At 39.5% G+C, this 26,325-nt stretch overlaps 2 protein-coding genes and 1 long non-coding RNA gene across 9 annotated transcripts; 2 read left to right on the top strand and 1 right to left on the bottom strand.

Moving 5' to 3' along the window:
• Positions 1-797: 797 nt before the first annotated feature.
• On the top strand, positions 798-6,275 carry LOC136259224 (uncharacterized). Its single transcript, XM_066052711.1, has one exon. It carries the CDS (start codon positions 798-800, stop codon positions 6,273-6,275), a length of 5,478 nt encoding a protein of 1,825 aa, XP_065908783.1.
• Positions 6,276-10,155: 3,880 nt separating this feature from the next.
• On the top strand, positions 10,156-14,960 carry LOC136258926 (uncharacterized). 4 transcript variants are annotated; one of them, XR_010703117.1, is made up of 7 exons: positions 10,156-10,274; positions 10,326-10,437; positions 10,489-10,645; positions 12,939-13,111; positions 13,588-14,483; positions 14,534-14,726; positions 14,778-14,960. It is a non-coding gene; the product is annotated as an uncharacterized lncRNA (long non-coding RNA). The 4 variants fall into 4 exon arrangements; XR_010703118.1 differs by having other exon boundaries at positions 13,588-13,905; positions 14,041-14,726; XR_010703116.1 differs by having other exon boundaries at positions 13,588-14,726.
• A 2,184-nt stretch (positions 14,961-17,144) lies between these two features.
• Positions 17,145-25,524, bottom strand: LOC136258911 (protein NLRC3-like). Of its 4 annotated transcripts, none has more exons than XM_066052290.1 (12): positions 25,182-25,524; positions 21,554-21,877; positions 20,055-21,506; positions 19,868-20,005; positions 19,527-19,694; positions 18,954-19,121; positions 18,360-18,527; positions 17,877-18,044; positions 17,622-17,752; positions 17,535-17,574; positions 17,424-17,479; positions 17,145-17,377 (listed from the first exon to the last, which is right to left on the bottom strand). In XM_066052290.1, the coding sequence occupies exons 1-12, from the start codon at positions 25,468-25,470 to the stop codon at positions 17,366-17,368; spliced, it is 3,114 nt and encodes a 1,037-aa protein (XP_065908362.1). In that variant the 5' UTR covers positions 25,471-25,524; the 3' UTR covers positions 17,145-17,365. The 4 variants fall into 4 exon arrangements, with proteins under 4 accessions (XP_065908362.1, XP_065908361.1, XP_065908363.1 ...); XM_066052289.1 differs by having other exon boundaries at positions 17,424-17,485; XM_066052291.1 differs by lacking the exon at positions 18,954-19,121 and having other exon boundaries at positions 17,424-17,485; positions 17,535-17,576; positions 17,621-17,752.
• Positions 25,525-26,325: the final 801 nt, after the last annotated feature.

Here is a 26,325-nt window from a genome sequence, read left to right on the forward strand (position 1 = left end):
TATAACTATACAAATATGCATAGCATGAATTCATTTTGCATAACACAAGTGTTAAATTACTGGAGCTCTATATCTTTAAACACTGCACACCAAAGCTATAGCAGTATAAGATCTTGCTAAGTTTTGCATTTAATGTTGGAATGTCTGAAAAATTTCATATGGACATGGATATATTTACATGCATGTTCTATTAGAGTATACCTGACTGCTCTATTAGAGTATATACCTGACTGCTCTATTAGAGTATATACCTGACTGCTCTATTAGAGTATATCGATCTTTTAAACAAGTTTTGAAGAGGACTCATGTTACCACTGTAAATCCTTCCCTGAGAGATGAATGTAAGTTTTATCAATTGTTGTGCTGTGCCATTACACTATATTGCTCACTCATTTTGTCCTGCCACACTAAATGGTGTGTTAGGATCCTGCTTACAGGAGTCTAAATTTTACAGGGGGGTTCCTGAACCCCACGGAACACCCCCTCCCTACGCCCCTGCATCATGTACAACATAGCAAAGGCACTGCTGCAAGTATTACCTCAGGCTTATATTAGAAGAAAGGCTTGGCCTTATCAATGTCATTTATCACCTATCTACAGTTCTCTGTCATTGTCAAGTATTGATTGACAGACAATTATGCTATTGTAATTTAATATTATTTAGCTGTATGATATATGCGCACGCGTGTTTCTAATACTTTAAGACAGATGAAACCACAACTACACGTGGCATTGAAACTGTAGTCGCTGTAATCCGCCACTATACTTCACATTGGTGCTGTGACGAAACACTAGTGATGGAGCGCCTTAATCTCAAACGCCGAGGGATCAAGGCCAGTACAACGAAGTTGCTCGCGAAAGTGGAAGACATGCTTTCTACCGATCTCGAAGGCGTCAGTACCCAATCTGTCTCCGAAGGGAAGAAGCTATTGGCTGAAACAACGCTCACCCAACTTAAGGCGAAGAAAGAACAGATTGCGGAGTTGGACATCGCCATTGCGGACAAGATCGAAGGTGAACTAGAGTTCGAGGAGGAAATCACCAATGCTGACACCTATCAGATGACGTTAGAAGAACGTCTAGCATATCTGACAGAGTTCATTCGCAAGGCTGGCCTGCCGCCACCTGAATCCCAGCGTCCTCCTCCACCTGTACCACTCCCGATCTCGTCCCCACCCATCCAACTCCTGTCAGCGACAAGCAGCCAGGACGATTCAGCCAATCCCTATGTAGCATCAGCACGACCTACACACGTGAGTACAAACATACATCAACTAAGTAACACAGGTAGAGTTCCCCAAGCTGTCACTCGACTCCCAAAACAATCTCTGCCAACATTTAGCGGTGACCCACTCGAATGGCAAATGTTTTGGGATTCGTTTGATGCAGCGATTAATGCAAATGAAGGTCTTAGTGGGGTACAAAAGTTTAATTACTTGCGTACACAAGTGCAAGGGGATGCTGCTCGTATCATCGCCGGGTTCCCACTCACAGATGCTAATTATGCCCATTCGGTTGATCTACTCAAGGCTCGATATGGTCAACCTTACAAAATCATTAAGGCTCACATGGATGCTTTACTAAGCCTTTGGAAACCATCTAACTCCCTAGCTAGCTTACAGGCCTTCTATGATACCCTAGAACAGCATATGAGAGCTTTGTCATCGTTAGGCAAGACTTCAGAGTCTTATGGCACCATGTTGACACCTTCAGTGTTAAACAAGCTCCCAGTTGAAATAAAGAAACACATGGCTCGTGACCATCATGATTCTGAATGGTCTATTGATGATGTTATGAGTGGCTTACTTAAGGAAATTCAGATCCTTGACATGAGTCAGCAACACAGTGGAAGACCCAGCATGCATGACAGCACCCCACCCCCCACTGCCTCATTTAACACTCGCATTGACAAATTTCCCCATCCCCGAGACAGTCAGCAGAAAAAGCTTCCAGAATGTCCATTCTGTAAGAGAAGCCATAAAGCAAACAATTGTGATGTGGTGGTTGACCCTAAGCAAAGGCTGGCTATAGTGAAACGGGACAACTTGTGTTTTAATTGTCTTGCGCAACACAAGGCATCCCAATGTAACTCACGATTCACATGTAGGGAGTGCAAGAAGCGTCACCATACCAGCCTTTGTCGATGCTTTCCTGCTGACAGTAAACCCCCACCAACCAGTACTCAATCCACACCTATAACGCAGCCTCCCGCAACAGAACAAACTTCAGGCCTTACCACATTGGCTTCTAATCCCCTGACTGCCCTCTACACAAGTGTCTGCTTGTTGAAAACGGCTATCGCAGAAGTGTCATCATACACCACCACTGCTGAAGGCCACATTTTGTTTGATGAAGGGGCACAGCGTTCCTTCATCACACAACAGCTGGCTGATGAGCTTCATCTATTACCAACTAGCCATGAGACCATTTCAGTGTCTTCATTTGGAGCACAAGTTTCCCCATCCAGAACCCTTGCAGTAGCTACTATGTTTGTACATGCCCTAAATGGCACTCGTATACAGATTTCTGTTCTGATTGTCCCACAACTTGCTGCACCAATCCGAAACTCAGTACGCACTCACTTACATGCTATTCCTCATTTACAGAATCTTCCACTGGCTCACCCGGTAACTGGAGATGAGAACTTTGACATATCTGTTCTTATTGGGGCAGACTATTACTGGCATTTCATACAAGACCACACAGTCCGGGGCAATGGACCAACTGCCGTTCAGTCAAAGCTTGGCTACCTTCTGTCTGGCCCACTCCAGTTGCCGCAGCCTGTAGCAACGACTAACCTTCATGTTGCAATTTTCCATTGTACTAGTTACCCTATAGGTGAGAATCCATGTTTCTGGAATTCAGAGTCCAGTGATACTGCCAAGGGACACCTGAATGACAACTTTCTTCAACTGTACATGAAGACACACATTAGGGTGCGGTCAGATGGAGCCTACAGCTTACGTTTTCCATGGAAGGAAAATCATCCCCCTCTGCCCTCTAATTTTTCAGTGTGCTCTAGACGAACCCGATCCATGGCTCACAGATTGGCTAAATCATCAGAACTGTTGACACAGTATGGCACCATCATCGCTGAGCAAGAACGGAAGGGCTTCATTGAACAAGTGGCTGATGCTGATTGTAGCAACAGCGTACACTACATCCCACACCATCCGGTAAGGAAGGAGTCAGCCACTACCCCAATAAGGATAGTGTATGACTGTAGCTGTAAGCAGTCCCGTGATTCCCCTAGTTTAAATGATTGTCTCCATGCAGGTCCCCCCTTCCTTAACGATCTCAGCGCTATCCTTTTGCGGTTCCGACAACACCCCTTTACCTTCTCAGCAGACATTGAGAAAGCATTTCTCCATGTATTCCTAGATGAGACTGACCGGGATTACACGAGATTTCTATGGTTGTCGGATCCCAACAATGCTAGTAGCTCCTTTGTTACTTACCGATTCAGAGTGGTGTTGTTTGGAGCCACCAGTTCCCCGTTTATGCTCAATGCCACCCTGAAATTCCATCTAACACAGAATGCTAATACCACATCCAAGGACTTGCTCCACAACTTGTATGTGGACAACTTGGTGTCTGGATGCGAAAGTGAGGAAGCTGCCATTGAGTACTTCACTGAATCTCGATCAGCATTAAGCAATTTGCGTTCATGGGCATCAAACTGCTCACTCCTCCAGACTACCGCATTGCGACATAAGGTTGCTGAACACAACAACCCGGTGAAGGTGCTTGGTATGCTCTGGAATACTCAGACAGATTCAATCCATCTATCGCCATGTACAGGCACTAGCAATTCACCTGCTCTCACCAAACGAGAAGTCTTACGATGGTCCTCGACTATCTTTGATCCACTTGGCTTGATAACACCAGTCACGATTTCTGCCAAACTATTTCTTCAACAACTGTGGCAGGAGCACATTGGCTGGGACATCAGATTGAATGACAATCTTTGTGCCAGATGGATGGAAATTGCAGATAACATCAGAGGTGCCACAACACTATCATTTCGCCGTCAGTATGCTGCATCACTATCAACAACTCAGAGCATGCCCACTTACCTTCATGTGTTTGCGGACGCCAGTCTTAAGGCTTATGGAGCTGTAGCATACATTCAACAGGGCCAAAACCTACCCTCACTAGTTATGTCAAAAACAAGGGCAGCTCCACTGAAGCAACTAACCTTGCCAAGGCTTGAGTTGAAGGCTGCTGTGCTTGCAGCTAAACTTAGCTCCCTTGTCAAGGCAGCCTTGAACCTTGAATGTGCTGTGCAGCTTTGGTCGGACAGCCAGATTGTCCTACATTGGATATCCAGCCATAAGCCACTACAACCATTTGTAAATCACAGGGTTGAAGAGATCCGTGTAGTATCCACCAACTGGAAGTACTGCCCCTCAGCAGACAACCCAGCTGATCTCCTAACTAGAGGCATTACAGCTGAGCAACTCAAGTCTTCACATCTCTGGGTACATGGCCCAACATGGCTGCCTACACAGTCTGTCTGGCCAGCCTGGGACCCTACAGAGGTTCTGCTCACCTGCTTAGAACTAGGATGCATTGACCATGTGCACAGTGACCAAACTAGGCCTCATAAGAATCTACCGGCTTCAGTGGCAAGAATCATTGACATCAACAACTTCAGCACTCTATCCAAGCTGCTAGCAGTCACTGCGTACACTCTAAGGTTCATTAACAATGCCATGCACACATCCTCCAATACAGCCATGCATTTGTCACCAGCAGAACTTTCACTAGCTAGTGTGAAGTGGATCTATGCTGTTCAACACGAACATTTCTCAGAAGAAATCCAGAACTTACAGTCACAGTCCTTGCGACTTTCACTGGTGCGACAGCTGAGACTGTTCTTAGACAAGGACATGTTACTTAGGTGTGGTGGGCGAATACACAATGCCCCGTTGTCTGAACAAGCAAGATTCCCGTACCTTCTGCCATCGAAGCACCACTTCACTAACCTAGTGATACTGCAGGCACACACACAACTACACCACAGTGGTGTCAATGCAACCTTAACATTGATACGCCAACGCTACTGGATACCCTCAGGCAGGCAACGTGTACGATCACTGCTTCACAAGTGTGTCATCTGCAAGAGAGCTGCAGGTAAACCTTATGCTACTCCAGATCCCCCACCACTTGTCAAGGACCGGGTGAATGCCTCACGCCCCTTTGAGGTTACTGGTGTGGATTTTACAGGTGCTCTGTATGTCCGCAGCAACACTGGAGAGCAGAAGGTTTATATTTGCCTTTTCACCTGTGCGGTATCCAGAGCAATACATCTTGAAATTGTGTGTGATTTAACCTTGCAGTGTTTTTTACAGGCATTCCGCAGATTTGTCAGCCGGAGATCACTACCTCGATTGATGCTCTCAGATAATGCGTCCACGTACCAAGCCGCGGCGGAGGAGCTGCAGAAGCTACTCACATCTGCAGCATTAGCAGAAGATCTAGCCAGAAGAGGAATGAAGTGGCACTTCATCCCAAAGAGAGCTCCATGGTTTGGAGGATTTTGGGAACGGCTTATAGGACTCACTAAGTCAACGTTGAAGAAGGTACTGGGTCGAACTCATGCTACCTTAGAGAGCCTCCAGACCATGGTAGTTGAAGTGGAAGCCATTCTTAACAGCCGTCCCCTTACATATGTATCATCGGATACTGATGACATTGAACCAATTACACCCTCTCATCTGTTACATGGCAGACCAATTGTTTCTCTGCCACACTATGTTGTCCAGGATGATGAACTGAATGACCCAACTTATGGTGAGACTACAGACATAAGAGGAAGTGCGAAAGCCCAGGCCTTACTACTGTCACACTTTTGGAGCAGGTGGAAGATGGAATACTTGACAGCCTTGCGTGAGTTTCATCGAACAACAGGATCCAATACACAGACAGTGAAGGTGGGAGACATTGTTCTTATTCATGGTGATACCCCCAGAGTGCAGTGGAAGCTGGCTATAATAGAATATGTAAATAAAGGAGCTGACGGACTCATTCGTTCAGCCACTGTGAGAACACCTACTGGGAGAACGAATCGGCCAATAGCCAAGTTGTATCCCTTGGAAGTTACAGCAGCAGAGCTACCTACTTCACATCATATCACTGAAGAGAAATCCACAACACCAACCCCACAACCTCAGCAGTGTAGAACACCTCGCCAGGCCGCCTTACAGGGACGTCAGAAGGTGCAACAATGGACTCACTCCTTACTTGCCCCCCCGGAGGATGTCAAGTATTGATTGACAGACAATTATGCTATTGTAATTTAATATTATTTAGCTGTATGATATATGCGCACGTGTGTTTCTAATACTTTAAGACAGATGAAACCACAACTACACGTGGCACTGAAACTGTAGTCGCTGTAATCCGCCACTATACTTCACAGTCATCAGTAGTGTACATATGCAATAAAGATGATCATTGGCTTCTATATTGTACAAGCTTGTTACAGGAATAATTTAGCCAACATTATTGCATTGTTTCTTTATAGTTATAAGAGAATTTAAACTTGTTTGGTGGTTTCACCATGCAAAAAGTTTGAAATACTTAGGTGTATAACTGATGTATGATTATGATATACGCTAAGAGTACACATGTGTGGCACATCTGTTATACACCATGGTTGCACCTGTGTATAGATACCATTTACAATACTATGTATAATTATGAGTATAATTGACTCATACACTACTGGTTAACCATGTGTATAACCTCTGTTTACATAAGTATGTGTGTATATATAAGATATACATACTTAGATATACAGGCCATTGTATAATTGTGGTGTAACAGCTGAGTATAACTGATGCATATTTCTGCTATTATAAGATTAGAGGTTTTTAAAAATTTAATTAAAATATTTTATACAACATTAAATAAACATTGTTGCATGTGTTCAGTACAGTGTTCACATTTCTTGGATAGCTACAGCTACGTTGTTCTTCTTTCCTCTATATAGGTCTCATCATCAAACAATGAAAGAGATCACTTGACAATGATTCGCATGCTCTCTTGCTATATCACCACTGAAAACAATTATATTGACCAGGTGTACAGTACGGACATATTCCTCTTCCTAGAAAAGGCACAATTATAATAATTAGACAACTGTGCAAAGCCACTATACCTGTTCACTACATAAACACATTTAGATGAAAGGCTGACTCAATTGTGATCATGTGCCTGTACATCTAAACATGAAGTATCAGTGGGATTGATTATACTAGCCAACCCTACAAGATGAAACTTAACAGTCAGTAATTCAACATTAATACATACCTGCAAAAATATTGATGTGCCGTACAGTCGTAATAAGCAGTGGCAGTTCCACTGTCACTTATTCCTGGAATTAAAAATGATTGGACATTAAAACTGACAAGAACATGTAGTACAACTGCTTACCTATCCACAATGTGGCAAAGTGATGCCAGCATTTCTAGCCATCTGAAATGCATCATCTGCCGTTTAAAACACACACCTAGTAAACAATAAGATTTAGTATACCCCTATATCAAAGAATCGACAGACTCACATGTGGAAGTGCTCCTGTAAAAGTGTTCCTATGACTAGCAACATCCTAGAACAATGCATGATGAAATAAATGAAATGAACTACCAGAGTCTGCACATTTGAATAACTTGCTGAAATAAGCTATCGTCATTCACAGTTAATTCAAATGTTGTTTTATTTGTGGTCTCACCATTGAATCTGGTATATTCCCCAGTACATGTGTGTGTTCTTCTTTGGAGTTTACATCTCTATAAACCCCAGTGAATTACAAAATACTAATGTCAATAGAAATAGCACATTGTTAAATAGACAATGTAAGCCCACTATACCTGTTGGTTACACAAACACAGTTAGATCAAAGACTGACTTGATCAACACTGTATGCCTATACATCTACTGATTGTACCAACCAGTCCTACAAGATTAATTTTTTAACAGTCAGTAATTCCACATTAAACATACCTGCAAAGTACAGGCCTTACGGTTGTAATGAGCCTTATCCAAATCACGTCACAAACATAAATAGGCCGCCATAGTAGGGGCACTTTCATGACTTTTGTATGGGCAACTATCGGAAGAAGACTTTGAATGGTCATATATCAGGTAAAAGTGAAGATATCGAGCACTAACTACCAAGTATGATTATAAGGCATTACAATAACTACGAACTAGCGGTTTTCAGTTGATTTTCAAAACAACATTAGATCCCTCTTCTTTCAGTTAATATATAACCATACCTGCTGGGTATACCTCGACATCTTTGTTCTTGGCTGAAATATGGCCATTCAAAATCTTCGTCCGATAGTTGCCTACACAAAAGTCATGAGAGCTCGCATGAGAGTCCCCTACTATAGCAGCCATTTTTATGTCTGACATATTCCACTATTACTGGGATGAAAAAATGATTTAATCAAGTAATTATAACTGACAAGAACATAGTGCAACTACTTACCTATCAGCAATGTGCCAAATTGATGACAGCATTTCTAGCTGACAGTTAAGTTTAGACAAGAAGTGAACAAACACACCTTTCAAATGTCTCATAATTGCTATTGTACTCCAAGCAAAATCTAAATTAAAACAACTTCAACAAGCACAGGTACAAATTGATGTACACTCACACCACAGCAAGTGACACATGACCCCTGTCTCTAGCCAAGTCAACAGAGAATACAGCTTGACAGGCACAGCTACACGAGCCTTACCAGCTAACGTACACCTAAAACAATAACATTAACACCACTAGAATTGAACATAGTCGTTCACCTGTGTGGAAGAATGGCTATCGGAAGAACGGTTATCTTTATCCCAGAACAGGAGGTTAAGGCCACACCAAGTCAAACCTTAGTTTCTGGTCACCCGCCCGCATGGTAAACCTGAAACCCTAGTTTATGAGGACTATTATTAATATTACAGGTGCTTAAGTGCACGTGACCCAGCAAGACACTTATTTTTTACTGCAAAAGATCGATATACTCTAATAGAGCATTCAGGGATTCCAATAGAGCAGTCACACTACTCTTAACTCTAATATTAGGTATATATTAGGTATATATGCCACACTAATAAAATGTTTCTAACTATAGCTAGTTTTGTCCTTGATTATATAGCTGTTCAGATTATAACTGTTACTAATGCTTCTGTAACCAAAGTAATTTCAGTAGCATTAACTACTAGTCCATGCAGATGGGCCATAGCTTTAACTTTATAATTCAAATGTAGTCCTCTAATGATTAGCCTAATTCCTTATCACTGAACACTACAGGGGTATGGAAAGCCGGCAACATTCGGTGAGCTTAAACTTAAACTTTTCCATAACTAAAATTAGATTGGCAAGTAGAAACCCTTATAGTTTAAACATTCCCAGATGATCACTAAAAAACAGTAGTCTGGAGCACTCAATGACTCAAAACTTTGACAGTTACTTTTCTCAAGGTTACTGAATAGAAGGCTGGAAACACATAGCTAGTGGGCTAAGACTTTACATTTGAATGAAGAATATAGAAGTTAAATTTCATTGTGTATCATGATCATTTGAACAACTTAGCTATAAGTCATAGTAATACTTTCCTGACATAGCTAATGAGACATTTATTTCACTTGGAAAGCATAAGTAGCTACATGAGCAAAACATTTCCTATAGTATATTCTAAATAAATAAATAAATATATACTGATCCATCAACAACTTTCCTAGTGCATTTTTTGCTGAAGCACAACTACTTATGTTGTTGGTTAAGTATAAAATCAACATGAATTTGCTAAATTGAGCAAATAATAATACCATACAGTATATTGTCACAGTAGAGTCTATAGTCCTGAAGTCCTGATCATCCGCCCGCCCGCATCCATTTGTAGGCTTGGGAGTGACCAGAAACTAAGGTATGACTTGGAGTGGCCTAATAAATAATCAATTACTTCTGGAAGTGCACCTGTAAAGGTGCCCCCCTACCCGCCACATCCCAGAACAATGCGCGATGAAACATATCGACGAAATAAACCACCAGACTCCACACAATCTAATCACTTGCTGCTCAAACTGTTGAGTCTTCACCCAATGGTCCAGAATGATCTAACCGCATCCGGTAGTAGCTAGTGTGTTTATAAATTCGAGCACTTAGTTAATTGATTGAAGTGTACATGTTTACTTTTGTCTCCAGGAGTCTGCCCCTGGTTCAGTCCCGTCTTTCCTCGCCTCGTACAGAATTTCCATCGAAGTTAAGGCAGGTCTGTTTCTCTCGAGCGTGCGTGTCATTGATGTTTTCCTTCTTTGCTTAGTGATCATTATTTAGAGTTTAAGCGTCTCGACATCAAAGAACTCGTTGCCCTAATATGTCACAACTGAACAGCCAGTAGTCTTGTGAGGGTGGTGTTACTGATATTTCGCTAGGTGAGTGGATATGTTGTTAATGCACCTATCAATGTAATCCTTGACTACCAGGGATACTAGTGTCGCGTGTTTGGGTGGGGAGAAAAGAGTCTGGTGCAACTCCAGTAGCTGTTTACTTCTGAGCCGTTCCCAGAATCTGGGGACGTTAATTGAATAACATTGTCCACAAGGGAGGCGTGTGAGGGCGGTGTTAATGACATTTCGCTAGGTGAGTGGATATGTTGTTCTGCACCTATCAATGTAATTCCGTGACTACCAGGGATACTAGTGTCGCGTTTTTTCCGTGTATTGGGTGGGGAAAAAAGAGTCTGATGCAACTCCAGTAGCTGTTTACTTCTGAGCTGTTCCCAGACTTTGGGGACGCTAATTGAATAGCATTGGCCGCAAAGGAGGCGCCAATGACATTAGTAAGTAAACTCGAGATGGCTTCGATCTGTTTATCCTTTAAATGATTCTTAATTTGCTCTGATATCTTTTTCATAGCGTCTTGAAAGTTCATCCTCATTGTGTAGCAAGACTCACAACCACAACAGGAGTGTACGAATATTTCATTGTTTTACTGATGTTATGATGCCTCTTTTGCAGTCAATGTTATTCAATTAGTGTCCTTAGAGTCTTCAGAAGTAAACAGCTATTGGAGTTGCACCAGACCCTTTTTTTCCCACCCAATATATGGAAAAAAGTGGTCTGGCCACACGAGACTACAGGGATATGGGCTAAGGTGGGGGAAGGTGGGGATTTGCATCACAGAAGATTACTATTCCTCACCTACTGGGGAAGTATTAGTCATACAAACCCTGACTAAGCCTCGACTAGCAAACCCTGGGGATAGTGTGGCTTGGAGGGGATTTGTATGATAATGTGGCGTTCAGGTGTTAGCCAAGAGATTCAGGTTATGAGTGAGTACAAGTGGATTCTAGTAGTTAGCTAGCATCTGAGTAACTGCTTTCTAAAACACACGCCTTTGTTTCAGTAAATTTCTTAGTGAAGACAACCCCCCATGGAAATTTGGCGATTGATTCCCCCATCATCCCCAACCTTCCCCCACCCTCAGCCTGTATCTGTGTTAGTCGGGCATTACATTGATAGATGCATTATAGTGCAAGGGGGTGTCACACATATACTCACTGTAGGTCGATCTGCAACCGCAGTTAAAGTCTTGACTCACCCAAAATTTTGCTATGACCTGTAACTAATAGTCTTTCGATCTTTGACTGGTGACTTTAGCAACGATATTTCACTAAGTACTTTTCAATTGTGGGTTGGAAATTTTCACTCTTGACCGTTGACTTAGCACGAATTTGGTGGCCTTGACCTTTGACTTAGACTTTGGTTGCAGATCTACCTACAGTGAGTGTCTGTGTATCACCACCATGTAGTGCCGTTCCTTGAAGTTAAGAATACCCATAGAGCATTTACATATCCATGGTAACGTAATTAAGGCCATGTTCTTGTACCAAGCTGAAACTTCTATCAGCTGAATTGGGCCAGAAACTAAGTCAATAAGTAAGTGATTTAGGTGTAGATAACAGGAATGATATTTTAAAAAGGTACCAGGCCTAGGAGATCTGTACTGAATCCCAAAAGGGCAGTTTTGTAGGGAAGGGAAACGTATATTGATCTATTAGGCCAGGTTACAGGCAATTCACGACTCCAAACTGGCTAGAACAACACAATCTGTAGTACAGGATTATATCCACCACCACAGAACCATACAGCAACGTTCAACTTCAGCCAGAGCTCCATCAATGTCCCATACCAAACGCATTCTAGCTTACCACTCAGTTTGGAAAAGTAGCTAGCAAAACCAAACCACTTAACTCTGGTTGGTTTTACACATAAAGTTCGAATGTAACATATTTATTGTCAAAAGTCAATTAAGTGGTCTGCCTTTACTGGTTCCATTTAGGACGGATCTCCTATACCTGGTAACTTTTCTAAATAGCATTCCTGTCACTTACACCTAAATCACTCACTTATTGACTTAGTTTCTGGCCCGATTCAGCTGATAGAAGTCCCAGCTTGGTACAAGAACATGGCGTCGATTACGTTACCATGGATATGCAAACGCTTTATGCTGAAGCATACACACTGTGATGTACTATGACACATTGGGCATACAAAATAATAGAAGGCTCTATAGTTGAGATAAGGCTAGTGGGATCATTACAGTGATGGTGTAGCCATTAAACAGCCCTCCACTAATAATCCTACCTCCCCAGAAATGCATTCATTAATGATGGTTGTAAGTGCTTGAGTGTGACAGTCCCACTCTGTCATGTTGGTCATTTCACTGTGTCATTTTGTATGTCCGCTGTGTAACTTTTAGTGATGTGCAATTGTAATATTACATATTATGATGAGTTTCTATATTCATGAGTGTACACTACAAATGGGACCATGGATTAAAACTAAAAGTGTCTTGATTAGTACATGCATGTGGACTACGTGTGCTTAATCTTTTCCCAGATTGCAAAATTTACATGTGTGTGTGTATGCAGAGCTGTGTTGTGGGAGCCATGATTATATGTAAGCACTGATGTACATAAGTTGGAATACATTATGATATTCAAAATGATGAAGTACCAGTGCTTTAGTGGATTGGTCAGTTAGTACGCCCATCCTAGACGTGCTGCTTGTCACTTGAGAGATTATCAATTACCCATTAATGCTGGTGAGTATATTATATGCTATATACGTGTGTATTGAGTATAAACTAAACAAACATGAGCAAAACCGTTTATTCTCATTTGTAACTCTGTGCAAGTGAAACATGTAGAGTCAAAATAAAGTAAACGACTGGAATTTTTAAAACAAATAATAATCTGTGCACACACAGTACATACACTGTATGTAAAGCCGTCAGCTTTCTAAAGCTCTTTGCTACATAGTTGATCTTGTATGTTTCACAAAGCGAAGGATGTAATGTACTTAAAAGGAAAATTACTTATGGGTATAAATACAAGTGTGCACTATTAGGAATTCACTTGGGTGTCTGAGTGGTGCATAAGCACCCCAGTTGTCATTCACTGGTAGGTGATAGTTATGGTAGTAGGGCTGGGCTGCCATTTGTAGTGCACACACACATACACTACACTACACACACACAAAACATGGGAGGTGTTACTCATATTTCGTGGTGTTGATTAGTATGAGAGGCGCAGTCCAAAGTGAAATGATGGTGAAAGACACATTCTTCTACTGAACGAGAGAACGCGGCAAATCAATCAGAGGTTGGGTTCCATATCATGCATTTTTGCAGGATGATCCAGATTGCTCCAATCACCCAGTATGTGCACGATGGTAAGTCCCCTTATACTTGCATGTTTTACCCTCTCTTTGGAGTTTTTCTCTAGCAAACATTGTACCGATTTATAAAGTGATACTTTTATTTGTAAATCATTATTGTTAGTGTAATAGTGTGGATGGTCAAGTTTAAGGAACTGCAAGTTGAACCATTATTAAGAGGTAAAGGTGTGGACTCAGTGCATACAGGGTAGGCTTTTGTGATATACTGGGTGACTGTTCGTGATACGTATGTAAATACTTACACATAGTGTATGTGTCATACACACTGCTATACCTCTATTGTGTTTCATACAGGCTGCTGTCGGTGATGAAGATAAGATTGTCCATAGTTCTTTTCCTAGGACTGATTGTTCTAGTGTGTTTGTGTGTGTAGTGGTATGTCGTGTTTGCATTGCACAACCCACAGTGTCACGCACACAGACACTCTCACATACACACATGCACACACACACGCAATATATACACATGTGACAAGATGTGGGAAGAAAAATTGTTACATGTGCGCACATACATACACGTACGCACGCGCGCATGCACACACACACATGCACAACACGAGCACGTACACGTGCACATACACGCACATGTACATACACACTCGCATACAAGCATATTTGCTTTTAAATGCATTCTAAATGCATTGTATGCTATATGTTTGCAATGGTCAAGCCTTGTTTTGTAATATCTACTGTACCATTGCAACTACAGAGCACAATGAGTATGGTATCTGCTCATAAGTTAGTCATTTATACTGTTACATTTCATTTCATGCTGTTTGAATTTATAGGGGCTGTTGAAATGTAGTCTTACCATTGAGACAGGTATCATGTGGTGTACTGCAGTGTTTGCTTGCTTGTTTGTTTGTTTTGTTTTTTACAGTATAGGTACTCATGCAATCAATATTTTTATATACTGTGGCCTTTAGTATTTCTACAATGCATCCATTTGCATCTACCATATTGAGTATGAGTGGATAAATAGTGAGTTCTCTCTCATGTTTCGTCTAGTCCATTTTATGCTTCAATTTATAGAATTCCATTTGTGAACGTGGGTGGATTATCATGCAGCTCGGACCTCTTATCATCATGGAAATTGTGACAGTGTCTTGAATGTTTATATGCATAGTACGCATGATTATTATATTATGTATATAGTATGTATGATTTGATTTTATCAAGTGATAGAGAATTTATAATAATTGTAGTATAGAAAGGTAGTGACGTACTGGAGCAGTTGGGTGGTTTATCAAATTAAGTTGCATGGCTTCATAAATAAACTATATAAACAGCATTAATAGTAAACAGTGTAAATATTTCATACAATTGTTAAATAAATCATACAAAACTAACAATTTCGTTTGTGATGCTTACCCATCACTTATTTGTAAAGGAAGAGAATTTCCCGTTGGCTCATATGGCTTCTCAAATAATTGAGTTGGACAGGTTGGTGGCAAAGTATTAAGATTAGTGATTGTTATAGACCACAGCCATCAAATAATGTACATATAGCTATGGCTGTAAAATAGCTGAACTTGCTAATTGCTACATGCAACTCAGATAAGGTATACTCCATTGTGTATATCATGACCATATGTGCACATGTAGTCTACGCCATGTGTATAATTGTATCATTAGCACACTTATGCTATACACACTGGTGTATATTATCCAAGTGGTTATACACAACATATACATAATAAGTATATCATATTCATACATGTCTGAGTATACCACATGTATAATTGAATTATACACACTGTGTATACTTGAGTATAACAATTTTTTTGCACAGTGTTTGTTGGAATCACTCTGTCACATGTACAGTGGAACACTCTGTCACATGTACAGTGCACGTGAGAGTTGTGACTTTGGGAGAATCAGGATTCCTATAAAATTATAACATTCTGATATAACCAAATGCAATGTCCTATATTCCTAGCTTATGTGATACTTGGTGCTCAGTAGACTGGATCAGCCTTGTGATTGTCCCAATGAAATTTAAGTGTTGTCTGTGGCTATTGTGTTGTTATTCTCCTTATTGTGTTGACTGTTCTATTAGAGTGTTTTACTACAATTTGCAGGTATGAGTTAATGTGTAACTCAGTCCAAGACTGGAGAAATTAGAAAGATACCATGTGATGTTGAGGCTGACCATTAATATCAGTATAGGGACAACACTCACAGTCTCCTTCACAATCATTATTTCTATTTGGAAGAGTGTCATGTACTGACTGTTCTATTAGAGTGTTTTATTAGTTTTTGCTATATTACATGTACTAAGCCCTTAAAGCATATCCTGGAGTCCTGAAGTTAACTCAGTCCAGTGTGTATAAGAAGTTGAATGAATGTCATAGATAATTGTTTACGTGCTCATCAAAGGCATAATGCTCAATTTATGAGCATACAATTATAATAATAGCCTCATGCTCTAGACATACTTGTACATAAACAGTTGCCCATATCAGTTCAGGTAGTTTAAAGCCACAACAAAACATGTACACATTACACTAGTGTTATCGTCAGGTGAATATGGTCCATGTTATGCTAAATTAGTTATGAGAATTCTGATTACAGTGGAGCCAAATCCCTTGAGACCAGGGGTGGTACAAAAGTCTGAAAAGTCCATATCTCTTAAACTCTACCTTAAAATAGCTTTTCAAAATTTTCATTATTATCAACTACCCTAATAGAACATTTACTACTCTAGAAGAGCAGTCATTTCTGTAGTTCGGTTACTGAGAATCCGGAAAAGGATAACTGTGGTTCCATGCACTGTACTGATATTCCACCATTTATAGTAGGCCTGCATCAAAATATGCTAGCATAATAAGTGGATAATTTATGGAGATTAATTCCAAAATATTGATACTTCCTAATGGAGCCTTCAGTTGAAACTGCAATAGAGGTCTCAAATGCAACAGCTCCCAGTCCCAGATATACTCTCTAAAAGAACAGTCACTTTGTAGTGAAATACTCTAATAGAGCATTCAATGATTACAATAATGTTCCAAGATAATTTTAAGAAATGTTGGGGAAATAATGGGAACACTGAAGAGTACAATAAGTGGAAAAGGGAAATTACATTTTAGGCAATTAAAATTTTGAACATAATTCTCTTGGCCAATTATGCCAATTACTGGATTAGACCATTTACATTGAACGTGAGTGTTCTGTTCTTATAGCTCAAGATCAGTTGCTTGAGTGTCTCATTTCAATGTGCACGTGCACGTGACTGCTTTGTTAGAATAGTATAATTGTGTGACTGTAGTCACAGATTTTCTTACTATATATCTGACTTCAATGAAATAATTATTTTTATAATTCCTTGCTATGGTATTAATCAGTACAAGGATATAATAAACAATAACAAGACATTTAGACACTTTAAGGTTATCATCACAATCTGTCACCTCTCTGATCCTCCCCATAATTGTATGTAAGAAATGTAAAACAATCACCGAACATGTACACACTTTAATAATTAATGTAAAAGATAAAATTAAATAACAACAGTTAAAATCTGTTCACAAGCTTTGTGCAGAGGAGAACACACAATATAATATCATGTGAACCAACAAAGTTTTCAATTTAGTTTGGTCATCCATACATTCTTTGTGTGATCAGATGTTGTCCTGGAAACAATCATAACATTTGATGAAGTGAATTATTACTACATACCTGTAACTTAGTACTAGTGTTTCCATGGTGATCATCTGTTGTCCTAGTAACATCCTCTTGATATAATGACAACCATCACAACAGCACACTACTGTACAACGATATACACACCTCTTGTAGAATGATCATCTTCACTTTTATTATTCCTCTCCTGTTACCATAGTAACAAATAATAGATTACACAATATCATCTCCTACCACTTGTCTCTTCCTCTCTTCCAGAATGGTCAACAATTGTTTGACTTGATCATCACTATCATGATCACTATCAACACTCACAAACTGGCATACTGTATTATCCACAGCTGCTTGTAGGACTACACAACTACCTGTAGTGATCACAATGGTACACAAAGGTATGGGACATATCATACAAATAATAAACACTGTTTTACATAACATGAAACACTTCACTATCATCTAAACCACATACAAATCTTACAACTACACTACCTTCCACTGATAAGCCACAGCTATATATCCAGAGTGTAGTCAGAGTATGATTCCATCGAAGACCTTGTGATATTACAACTGCTCCTTCATCTTGTATCTTATTCCCCCAAATGTTCAGAAATGTGATTGTCTTATTTTCCATCAATAGTGTCTTGATACAAATGGCACCTGTAGTGATCATAATGCCAAACATTGCCACAATCATTTTTTTCATTTCACTACACAACTAGTACACAATACAAGATGTGTAGTATTACAGAACAAGTGGTACTCACATCACAAAACCACACCCTCTCAAAACAAGCAAATTAATTGAATGACTAGTACACAAACTGATTAGAGAGAAATTGAACATTGTAAACACTTGTATGGCTTTGACATTTAATATACTTTATTCAGTAAGTGTACAAAAACTATTACAATCTATACACAAAACATTTTGTAATCTACAAAACCACACAGCTAGTTACATGTAGCATTTACCTTCCACTGATATCCCACACCAATTCATCCTGAGCTTAGTGAGATTAGTATTGTTATGAAGTACTTCACATACAGCAGACACTCCTTGATTACCAATCTGATTATCACCAATGTTTAATATTTCTAATTTCTTATTTTCCATCAATAGTGTCTTGATACAAATGACACCTGTAGTGATCATAATTATTACAATAATAATACAAGTCAGTACCTCTGGTATATCATGAAACATGAGTTAATAAAATTGGTAGGTAAGTCAAGTTACACAACTATTTTTTTACAGATACAAAATTAATGTCAAATATTTTACTACACAACTAGTACACAATACAAGATGTGTAGTATTACAGAACAAGTGGTACTCACATCACAAAACCACACCCTCTCAAAACAAACAAATTAATTGAATGACTAGTACACAAACTGATTAGAGAGAAATTGAACATTGTAAACACTTGTATGGCTTTGACATTTAATATACTTTATTCAGTAAGTGTACAAAAACTATTACAATCTATACACAAAACATTTTGTAATCAACAAAACCACATAGCTAGTTACATGTACATGTAGTTTTTTTTTGTTTTTTTTTACCTTCCACTGATATCCCACACCAATTCATACTGAGCTTAGTGAGATTAGTATTGTTATGAAGTCCTTCACATACAGCAGACACACCCTCACTGCCAATCTGATTACGGCCAATGTTTAATATTTCTAATTTCTTATTTCCCATCAATAGTGTCTTGATACAAATGACACCTGTAGTGATCATAATTATTACAATAATAATACAAGTCAGTGCCTCTGGTATATCATGAAACATCAGTTAATAAAATTGGTAGGTAAGTCAAGTTACACAACTATTTTTTACAGATACAAAATTAATGTCAAATATTTTACTACACAACTAGTACACAATACAAGATGTGTAGTATTACAGAACAAGTGGTACTCACATCACAAAACCACACCCTCTCAAAACAAGCAAATTAATTGAATGACTAGTACACAAACTGATTAGAGAGAAATTGAACATTGTAAACACTTGTATGGCTTTGACATTTAATATACTTTATTCAGTAAGTGTACAAAAACTATTACAATCTATACACAAAACATTTTGTAATCAACAAAACCACACAGCTAGTTACATGTAGTATTTACCTTCCACTGATATCCCACACCCATCCATCCTGAGCTTAGTGAGATTAGTATTGTTATGAAGTACTTCACATACAGCAGACACTCCCTGATTACCAATCTGATTATCACCAATGTTTAATATTTCTAATTTCTTATTTTCCATCAATAGTGTCTTGATACAAATGACACCTGTAGTGATCATAACAGTAGACAATTTTTCAATAATACAATATTATCACAAGTTGATGACAAAGCCATATGGTGAGTCATTAGTGACCTTTTGAACAACAAATAATTAACAAATCAATCATCTGGTTATGTACTAATACAACTATCACACTATAACACCATGTAGCTAGTACCTTTAACTGATAAGCCACAATCCCATATATGGAGCTCAGTCAAACTGTTACTGTTAGGTAGTTCCTTACAAAGCAATTCCACTCCAATGTCTCCTATTTCATTCCCAGTAACATTTAATACTCTTAATGAGGGACTACCTGTGATCATAACAGTATTATAAACAACATCCATTAACATGGGGCTTACTTCTCATGATCTTTACTAAGTGTATCACCCCAGCACTAGTGAGATTATTCCATCCAAGGTACAATTCTTGTAGGTGAATAGCTTTCTTCTCACAACATTGTGCCAGTCTTGATACTCCTTTATATCCAATGTCACACAACCACATGTTTAATACTACAATGGGATAATGACATATTGTGTGTGATACACATCTTATGTCATGAGGGTATAGAGTAGTCCTGTACAAAATCAGTTTCAATGGTGGTATTCCTTCAAATGGAAGATGTTCATTTTCACAGAGACATCTGACTGCTACTACCACATGATCATTGTTAGCACCAATCTCATCACTACCTGATGACAGTTGGGATAGAATGAACTTGAGATTCTCTTGTGATTTCAGTCCAGTCAAGCCACACAGCAAAGTTGCAATGTTAGGAAGAATATTAAAATTTTTTTGCAATATGTGGTATTGTTCTTCCTGTGACAAAGCTACACAAATATACAGTGCACATAAAAATTCTTGCACTGTTAAATGCACAAAATTATATGTGACAGAATCTCGAGTTAACTGGTAAATGGTTGCAACCTGTAGCAAACCCTGTCCATCAAACTCTTTGGTTAACTCAATACCTGATCCTACAAGATCTTCTTCAGTAAATATTATTTTGGGCTCCTTCACTACCTGTACCTTTCTGCGGTGACTTTCCTCTCTAACAAGGCACCAGTCAAAGAAGGAATGATAAGCTAACTTACATAACAGTAACAACATCTCAGTCATTTCCTTGGGCAAGTCTGGTAGAATATTATGTAATTTTTCTTCAGCAGTAGTTGCTTTCGCTGGAGAGATCACTTTCTTCTCAATGCTCTTCTTCTTCTCCCTACACAGGATCATCACTATGAACAATTTGTATAGTTCAGTTAAAGTTGATGGAAGACTCTTCTGTCTGTATTGGAAAATTTGTGTAACCATTACAAGAGACATCGGAACGTAACACAGATCATAAATATGAGAATAGTTATCCAACTGTTGTAGGAATGTCTCAACTGATTGAACATCATCAGAAAACATTTTTGTGACAAATTCTTTTATTTGATCTTCTCCAAACCCTACCACTTCGATAGTTCTGTTAGTAACTAGTTCTTGGCATGCATGTGGTCTTGAAGTGATCAGTATTGTAGCTTTTACCAGTACAGTAAACCCTATTAGCCGTGTTAAAAATGGATCATTCCTGACATGACCAACTGAGACTTCATCTAATCCATCAAGAATGATCAAGCACTTTGAACCTTTTGATTTTTTCAATAACTGGTAGGCTTCTTCTCCGATGTGTTCTATGATCACTTCTTCCAGTGGTCTCTGTTGGACTGTTCTCAACAATATCAGGATTACAACTTTGAAATTGTCTGTTAAAAATCCATCTCTGGCCCACCTCACACAGATCTCATTGACAAGGGTGGTCTTGCCTATACCTACACAACACATACTACATCACTACTACATCACTGTTAATACTCACCTGGGCCTCCCATTATTAGTATCAGTCGAGGACATGGTTTGTTCTGATAATAGAAGATATCCCTCAGATCACCAAGTGGTTGTTTCATTTTTAAAATTTTATCTACTCCACCTCGCAGAGTCAGTTGTGTGACCTTGTTTGTATGATCGTCCATTAGGGTCACCTCTTCCTTTTCCACGAGAGCCAATCTCAAATACTCGGTCACTTGATGTTTAGGCCAGTCAGTTTTAGCAGTGGGTAGTTGTCCAAGGTATCTAGTCCGTAACCCATCAATGGCATCATCCATTATAGTAGACTGCTTGGTATTTTCTGCAGATGTTACACCTGCCAATAAAATTGTCCTTATATCTAGTGATCAATATTTGCACATGCACAGTGGATTACATACTGTGTGCACATAGATAACACCCCATGAATATGATGAAGGCTATGTATAATTGCGTATAGGCACAAAAAGTGTTACTAAATTCAGTATCATTCCAGCTACAGACCTGCAGTGGTGACCTATTAGCAAGTTTCAGTCAAAATTGTAACAAAATTCAATCTCATACAGAAAGTTAACTGATTTTTCACACTTTCTGGGGACCATTCCCCTGCAGATCCCCCTAGAAAGCATATGATTTAGAGTAGGTTTCACATACTGTGTGGTCACTAGTGTGTATTTCCCCTCTCCCTCCCTTTAGAGAAATCCTATAAATCTATCTCTGAACAAAACCAAAATTTTCTCCAAACTTACTTTTATATTCGTATAATTATCTTAACAAAGTATATAGCCAGTAGTAAGCTAAAAGAAGCCACCTATAGCCACACTTCTGTGGATGCTACTGTGTTCCATGCAATGGCGTTTTGTTTTAAAAGTTTATTTTCTGCTCTGGATCCACAAAAAGTGTCTTATATCCTATTCATAACTTGACTTTGCCGGTAACATATCTTCTTTGTTATTCCCTGTTCACTAAGAGTTGTTCTGATAAAGTACACGTATTCTACCACCTGGATGGTTTCATTGTATAGTTAGTGATTCTGGAATTCTGTAAATTTAACATAAAATTTCTCAGTGAATCTTCCATTGGAAAGTTGGCACAATCGATTTGCTGCCGTACGAGCAATTGATCAAACAATTGGATCATTTCTAGGGTTTCTGGAGCAAGGAATATGATGATGATGTTAGTTTAATATGTTTGTCTGGAGTTTTATGCCAATTATAAGACTATTTTCAATATAGCCACCACATGCACAACATTATGTTCTCTTTGCAAGAAACAACCTAGCACATGTTAGTTACACCATAGATACACCAAGGTGAGCACTTTTGTCCATGTAGTTTTTAATGCTAAAAGTCAGCGAATTTACACCACAGGTAGCTTATCTCTTTGATGCACTATTTTGGTAACTGTCAGGGAGCTATACATTAGGAGCAAACATAACTATATAAGCAGGTATAAATCAACAGTATAGGTGTAACTATCGACAAAAACTTATCCTGGTCAGAGCACATTAAACAAATTACTAAAAAGGCCAATAACACCAAATGCTTCTTGCAACGTAACTTGAACAAGTGTCCTCTCCAAGTCAAAAGTAACTGCTACAAAGCCCTGATTAAACCTATCTTAGAATATGCAGCCACAGTCTGGTCACCCCACACGCGAAGAGACATCGATGCCATAGAAAATGTCCAAAGACGAGCAGCACGGTTTGCATTTAACAACTATTCTAGATATTCCAGCGTCACTGAAATGTTATCTAACCTTAATTGGCCTACCTTAGCCAGATGCAGGAATGAACAGAAGGCTACAATGTTATTTAAAATTATATCTCACCAAATCGATATTAATGCTGATGATTTCCTTTTTTCTAATCCTAACCTACATCACACCAGAGGCCATGATAAGAGATTTTTAACCCCAATGACTAGAATTGACTGTTATAAATTTTCTTTTTTCCCCTCTGCAATCAATATTTGGAATTCCTTACCCCAACACGTGATTGATTTAACAGAGATTGACCAATTCAAGCACAGCCTAGCTGGACTAGTAACTGTTTAATAATTTATCAATGTGTATATATGGTCTTGTGTATAGTAAATATTGTATAATTATATAAGTTTGTTTTTCTTTTGTAATTGACAGTAGCAATTGTACCCTTTTTTGTGCACCATACTCTTTTGAGGTCTGCACAACAATCAATAATATAACTCCTTGCTTTGCATGCATCGAGGCATGCACATTGTATTTTTGGGTGGAGGTGAATGTTGCGCATGTGTATATTGTTTTGCCATTTGCATCAGCGTTGAAACCGGGTCGGGTCACCCCGGTCACATTTTGTCCGGGTCAGACCTGCTTTAAAAATTATCCGGCCAGGATTGGATCCCGTGCGAAGCAAATTGCTTAGTTGGATGGTACAGAAGTGTATAAATGCGTCATAGTCAAGTCCTGATGTGACTCAGCTTCTTTTGTACTCCACGCTCACTTATCGGATGACTGCCTGCAACTACGTGCACTCATCGTGCAGCCATGCCCATTTTTCGGTGACATTCAAGTCTACCAGTATGCACGAAACTATGCCTATAACTGCCTGCTGGCCTATGTGCAGCCACACCCACTAATCGATTGTTATTGTACGAGATAGGTCAAGGCCAGTTTCTTTCATGAGCTACACCCACTTTATATCGGGATGTGTCGTTCTTTTTAAAATTATGTTGTTAGGTATGCGCAAAGCCACACCTAATTGCAGGAAACGTATCTTGCTTTATGCAAACTTACGTGGAATCATGCCCATTGACTACCATCAAACAGGGTCGGGTCACCCGGGTCATATTATGTACGTATACGGGTCATCCGCACTTTAAAAATTATCCGGGTCTGACCCGGATTGGATCAGTTGGAGGTTACGGAAGTGTATAGACGCGACATAGTCAAGTTCTGATGCAACTCAGCTTCTTTCGTGTGCCACACCCACCTATCAGACGACTGCTTGCAACTATGCGTGCAGCCACGCCCAGTTATGGGTAATATTAAAGTCAACAGGTATGCATGAAACCATGCTCATAGCTGCCTGCTAGCTTATGTGGAGCCACGCCCACCAATCGATTGCTATTTACAGTTTCTTTCGTGAGCCACTCTTACTTTATATCGGGAATGTGTCATACTTTTTAAAATTATGGACTGTGCAAAGCCACACCTACTTATAGGAAACGTTTACTTTTTGCAAACTTACGTGGAATCATGCCCACTGGCTACTATCGTTAAGTATAGACACCCTCGTGCTTAACTGTAGCAGTTGGCGCACGCCTCACTTTAAATTAATTTGGTCAGATCCGGATTGCTATCAGTAACCCGGTTTCAACGCTGGTACGTATATCATATTGTACGTATCAACCTAGGCTAACGCTAAGCTATAATCATAGATTATCGAGAGAGGATAGAAAACTATCACGTGATTCATTAAAATTTGTTTTAACAATCAGCCCTACGCGAGTCTTTATCATTATCTAGTGGAACGAAATGGTTTATAGTACTCTCTGGTAATGTTCACTTGTGTATCTAGGCGTTCCGCTATAATACGCCATACAGAAAAGAATAAAAAATACGAAAAAAAATTATGACCGCGCCACAACGTAACGTCCGCTCACCTTTTTCCAGTTCTTCAGCTACGAACGCTAGTCTTCCTGTATTCCGTAATATCTCACAAAAATTTTCCAGCGTCCCAGGTCCACTATTGGTCAACTGCTCGACGATTATTCGATTCTTCTCCTCCCTGCTCGCTGTCTGTAGTTGTATTCGTTGTGCGGCGTTTTTTCCAATTATTTTTTCCTGTATCAGCTCGTCAATGATATCATCAGCGTCCAGATAATCAACGAGGAAAGCGCGATTGTTGGTGAACACCTCCCTCTGTTTCTTCAAGCTCTCATTACCAGCCATAGCAGTATCGTATTCTGATCAATCACTGGACACACTGGTGGTAAAGGATTAGGCCGGAGATAGTCTCGCGGCGCCCGACCCTAACAAGAGGGTCAGGTGAAACTGTGTACAAAAAGTTTGAGCGCTGGAATGTTTATTGGATGACGTTTACCTGTTACGTAAGTGCACTGCTTACGTCACAACATCCATTCAACCAGATCCGCTTACAGCATCACCAAACTAATAGCGCTACTTTATTTATTCAACATTAAAACGAACCCAACAGAATTGTATGGCTGTTTTCTCAATGAGTTTAAGCCTCAGAGTCACCGGATGTAATTAACCGTAAGCCGCGAATCTTGTGAAACAATCTCGTTATGTACAGACTTGCTCAACCACAAAATTACGTAATACAGGAAACTGGGTTGTCACGTGATCACCGCACAAGCCGTTTTGTGGTCAACAAGTTTTCTGCGTAACAATGACGATTGAGTGACCTTTATTTAAAGATTTGTTTACAGTGGAGTGGATATGTATAACAGGTGACCTCGAGCTACCCTATGTCTTGGCTTCTGCTTCATGGAAGGTATTATAAAACTCAAATTGTGTGGCTATGCTAACTAACTGAGTAGTGAGTTAAATACTTAGAGTAATAAGTAGTCAGTATAGTGTACTGGTAATTGTGTATGCCAAGTAGTACTTTCATTACATGGACTCTAAGTACACTGTTAAAAATAAGGAGTAACTGTTACTCCCCTAGGGGAGTTCCCAGTGTAGGGAGGATTTAACACCCCTATATTTTTGTGGAGAGTAACTAACACCCCACAAAGGAGTAACAGGAACCCTTTGAAAAATCTATTGTAGGGAGTTCTAGTT

The sequence above is a fragment of the Dysidea avara genome, chromosome 6 (genome assembly GCF_963678975.1).
Source record: "Dysidea avara chromosome 6, odDysAvar1.4, whole genome shotgun sequence".
Taxonomy (NCBI): Eukaryota; Metazoa; Porifera; class Demospongiae; order Dictyoceratida; family Dysideidae; genus Dysidea; species Dysidea avara.

Bases quoted from the DNA above. Each gene is read 5' to 3' on its own strand.
- LOC136259224 (XM_066052711.1), top strand. From the start codon at position 798: ATGGAGCGCCTTAATCTCAAACGCCGAGGGATCAAGGCCAGTACAACG.
- LOC136258911 (XM_066052289.1), bottom strand. From the start codon at position 25,470: ATGGCTGGTAATGAGAGCTTGAAGAAACAGAGGGAGGTGTTCACCAAC. The intron at 21,878-25,181 runs GTGAGCGGACGT...TTTTATTGGCAG, and splicing joins AGCTGAAGAACTGGAAAAAG to GTGTAACATCTGCAGAAAAT. The intron at 17,575-17,621 runs GTAGGAGATGAT...CTATGGTAACAG, and splicing joins AAGAGAGGAAGAGACAAGTG to GAGAGGAATAATAAAAGTGA.